Genomic DNA, 4,122 nt, shown 5'->3' with positions numbered 1-4,122 from the left:
TGTCGATGCTTCGTCATTAATGTTCTTAAAACACTTCATTAATGTTTTCTTAACAACAAATGTCTTTTCAGTTTGATATCTTTGTTGACTTTTTTCTAGATGAAAATCCAAATGTAACAAACATATGCACTCAAATTATTAAAAACATCAAATTAAGTAAATGATATCATATGATAACGTGACTTCACTTTTAAGCTGGCACGACTTCAAGGCATACTTGAAAGGATTTTCTTGAGAAAAATAAGTTTAAAAACTTGTTCATGTGTTTGTGTGGTTAGCTATATAGTTTACGAGAAAGACCTAATATTTTTACAATGTATATTCACTTAGACACATTTGGGCATACTTTCACATACTTCAAGTTTTGTCAGATGCTTCAATATTGAAGACACTTGGTTGAACTTTAGTTTACTTTGAGACGAGACTTCAGTTATATTCATTTTAGGTGTCATCATTAGAGAAACCAACTTATCAAATTCTATTGATATAGTTGCATCTTAACTGCTTTACACTTAACTTTAGTTGTTCTCATAAAAAACTAGTTGTCATCATCAAAAACTCATCTTTAATAGAACTTCTTTAATTAAGAATGTGCAAAACAAGGTTTTGCGGTAACCACGGTGATAGTTAAATACTCCCTCTGTCTCACAATAGGTGTCCACTTTCCTATTTTTATTTGTCTCAAATTACTTGTCCATTTAGAATACCAATGTCATATTTATTTCTTTTCACTAACTTACCCTTATTTATTGTATTTTAATTCATTTAAGTATCCCACTACCTATTATTAATAAGATTATTTTAGTAAATGAAATTTATTTTATCATTGAAATCAACATAATTAATGATTTTCTTAAAAAGTGTGAAAATTTCAAAGAAGACACATATTGTGAGACGGAGGGAGTACTATTTTATTTATTTAAAATTAATCTTTCTCTTTCTTTATTTGTAATTTTTTTCAAATTAATATTATTAGTTTATATAAATTATATTTTTATTCAATACTATATTCTTAAAAAAATATAATAATCTCACCGAGGAATTACTCTTCATAATTTGATTTCCTCCTTTTCTATTTTTATGCCAAACTCTAAAAAAAAAAATTTCAATAGTAAATTATTATAATTTTTTATATTAGAAGCTATTTTTATGTTAAAAATTGTTTGAAAAAATATTCTTAAAAAAGTCTTATTTCAATATGAATTACCACAAATGATTAATTTTTTTAATTATGCTAAAAAATAAATTATATGTTCTAATAGTTATTGTTCTCCCAATTCAATATTCAATATTCAACAAGTGACATCGAAAAGAAACAAATTATTCTCTGTACCGTAACTGAAATAATTTCAATTTAATATAAAAAATATTTGAAATAATTAAAATAAGTACATAGGAATATTATATATTTGATGGAATGTAATATGTGATGTAGACACACATAAAGTGCTCTCTGCTTGTGAGTTAAATACTAGTAGTAGATGATATGTATATATAAACCTATCTGGTCTCACAAACCCATTTCATATCAATAAGAGAAAGAAACAGAGTGATAGAAAGCAGAGCCATGATATCCAATTCAAGCTAAAACTCTGTCCATAGTAAATGCAAACTCTTGAAACCCAAATCACAATCACCTAGTTTAATGCAATGCCATTCTCATTCTCCTCTCCCATTTCCAAGATATTACTTGTAGTAGACTATACTCATTCATTCATTCATAACAACAGAAGCATGGAACAGGTCATGAAGAACCAGAATCAGCATAAAAGCACTTCTATCTATGAAACTGCTTAATTGAATTAACTTAGCTGGCAATGCCATAACCTTCCTCCTCTTCAAAACCCATTTTACCACCCACTCACTCTCACTGCCAGCCCAGTGTTAGCGGATAGCCACACTATCTGTATTCTGTACTATACACCCTAACTCACGCACGCACTTTCTGCCTCTCTCTCCCTTTCTCTCTCTCTATCCCTCTCTCTCTCCCTCTCTACACTCACACACAAACTTTCTATGCCTACAACAACACCTTCATTTCTCTCACCAAACCCTCAACGTTATTATTATCACCAACCCATTAAATTTCACCACTCTTCATACACCCTCTACACTCCCTCCTCCTCCACCACCACCACCACCCGCACCAGGCCCCACTGGCCTCGCATGGAAATCGCCTCCTCCCGCCACCGCCGGAAAGACAAAGTCCTTGTCATCATGGGCGCCACCGGCTCCGGAAAATCCCGCCTCTCAGTAGAACTCGCCAACCTCTTCCCCTGTTTCGAAATAATCAACTCCGATAAAATACAAGTCTACAAAGGACTCGACATCACCACCAACAAGATCCCATTTCATCAACGCAACAACGTCCCACATCATCTCCTCGGCGATATCGATCCCTCCCACGGCGAGTTCTCCCCTTCAGATTTCCGCCGCCACGCCGGAGATATTATCTCCGATATAACTTCCCGGAGAAAGCTCCCCATTATCGTCGGAGGGTCCAACTCATTCATTCACGCTCTCCTCGTAGAACGATTCAACCCTGAGTCAAAAGTCTTCGATGAAGACTCTTCATCTTCATCATCATCAAAAACAATCTCCTCGGATTTAAGGTACAAATGTTGTTTTCTCTGGATGGATATATCGTTTCCTGTGTTATCCGAATATTTGCTGAAACGAGTCGACGACATGTTTGACTCTGGAATGGTGGACGAGTTAGCTGAGTTTTACGAACCGGGTTCGGATAACCCGGATAACCGAACCGGGTTGAGAAAAGCTATCGGAGTACCCGAGTTCGAACATTTTTTCAATCAATATCCACCAGGTGGACTTCCCATTGAAGACGAAGTTCATAATCCAATGCGGGAAGGTGCATACGATGAAGCAGTGAAGGCGATTAAAGATAACACGTGTCAGCTTGCCAAGAGACAGATAGGGAAGATCCTACGGTTAAAACGAGCTGGGTGGGACCTACGGAGACTTGACGCCACGGAGGCGTTTAGGGCGGTGCTGACGTCAGATTCTCACGGCGGAGACGGCGGAGGAGAGGAGTTTGCCGGTGTATGGAAAAAACAAGTGTTGGAACCAAGCGTGAAGATTGTGAAGCGATTCTTGATGGAGTAGGTCCTCCAGCTAAATCCAGCTTAGCAACTTCAACTATTTTATTTTATTTTTTAAATTCTCTTTTAATTATTTTTCACAAGAAAAAAAAAAGAAAAAAAAATTAGGGTACGAGGAAAGATTTACAAAAAATTGCAAGTTGGTGTCACCAAATTTTGGCTCATGTGAGGTTTTACAATTTTTGTGATGTACGAAATGGTACCTACGAGTATAGAAAAATGTTGACAAAGTTTTGTTTGTTACTTTGTTTATTGATTGCGAAACCTTAAATTGTGAATGATGTTTGTTTTGGTGTTGTTGGATTTATTCGTGTGACTCCCACCATTTTGTTTGTTTCTTGGTCACGCGTTGGGTGTGGACGATGAAATGATGAGAAACCAAAGGGTTTATGTTTATGTTTATTTGAATTTGAATTATATACGGGTACGATTGTACAAATGAATTGTACAAGTGGTGGAGGATTGGTTTATGATGAGAGGGAATGAGACAATTCTCTCCAACCCCACATTCACTAAAGACAACTATACGCTTTTTCTCCTTCATTCTCTTATAATTTTTATTATGTCTTTTGTACATTTGTGTGTATTTTATTTTGGTACTAATTAATTACAAATGGTATGAATATGTAACTTATGTACTAAAAAATTAATTTGAATATTTTTTTTTTAATAAATCATTCAAATTAATAAAATCTTTGCTTTATCGTGTCCTAGTGTAATGTTTGTTTTTTTATGTATAAATTGAGTATTTTTTGCGCTTAAGTGCAGAAATTGTGACAAACTCTTTTTAATTTTATATTGTTTATCTAAGTGTTCTTGTGTATGAAAATTCTTAGGTGGACACATCTAAGAATTGTTTTACACACAACCAATCACAAAATTTTAATTAATTAAAAAATAAATACTGAATTTTCTTTTCTTCATAATCTCAACTTTCCCATTAATCCAATTAAAAAAAATTAAAATTAAAATAAATTAAAAAAATTTTCATTCTTATTGGTTG

The 4,122-nt window shown here is 33.9% G+C and overlaps 1 protein-coding gene across 1 annotated transcript; it reads left to right on the top strand.

Annotated features, from left to right (window-relative positions):
* Positions 1-1,543: 1,543 nt before the first annotated feature.
* Positions 1,544-3,631, top strand: LOC131610022 (adenylate isopentenyltransferase-like). Its single transcript, XM_058881879.1, has one exon. It carries the CDS (start codon positions 2,017-2,019, stop codon positions 3,121-3,123), a length of 1,107 nt encoding a protein of 368 aa, XP_058737862.1. The 5' UTR covers positions 1,544-2,016; the 3' UTR covers positions 3,124-3,631.
* Positions 3,632-4,122: the final 491 nt, after the last annotated feature.

The sequence above is a fragment of the Vicia villosa genome, linkage group LG1 (assembly GCF_029867415.1).
Source record: "Vicia villosa cultivar HV-30 ecotype Madison, WI linkage group LG1, Vvil1.0, whole genome shotgun sequence".
Lineage (NCBI taxonomy): Eukaryota > Viridiplantae > Streptophyta > Magnoliopsida > Fabales > Fabaceae > Vicia > Vicia villosa.
This window is presented reverse-complemented; position numbering and strand designations above follow the sequence as displayed.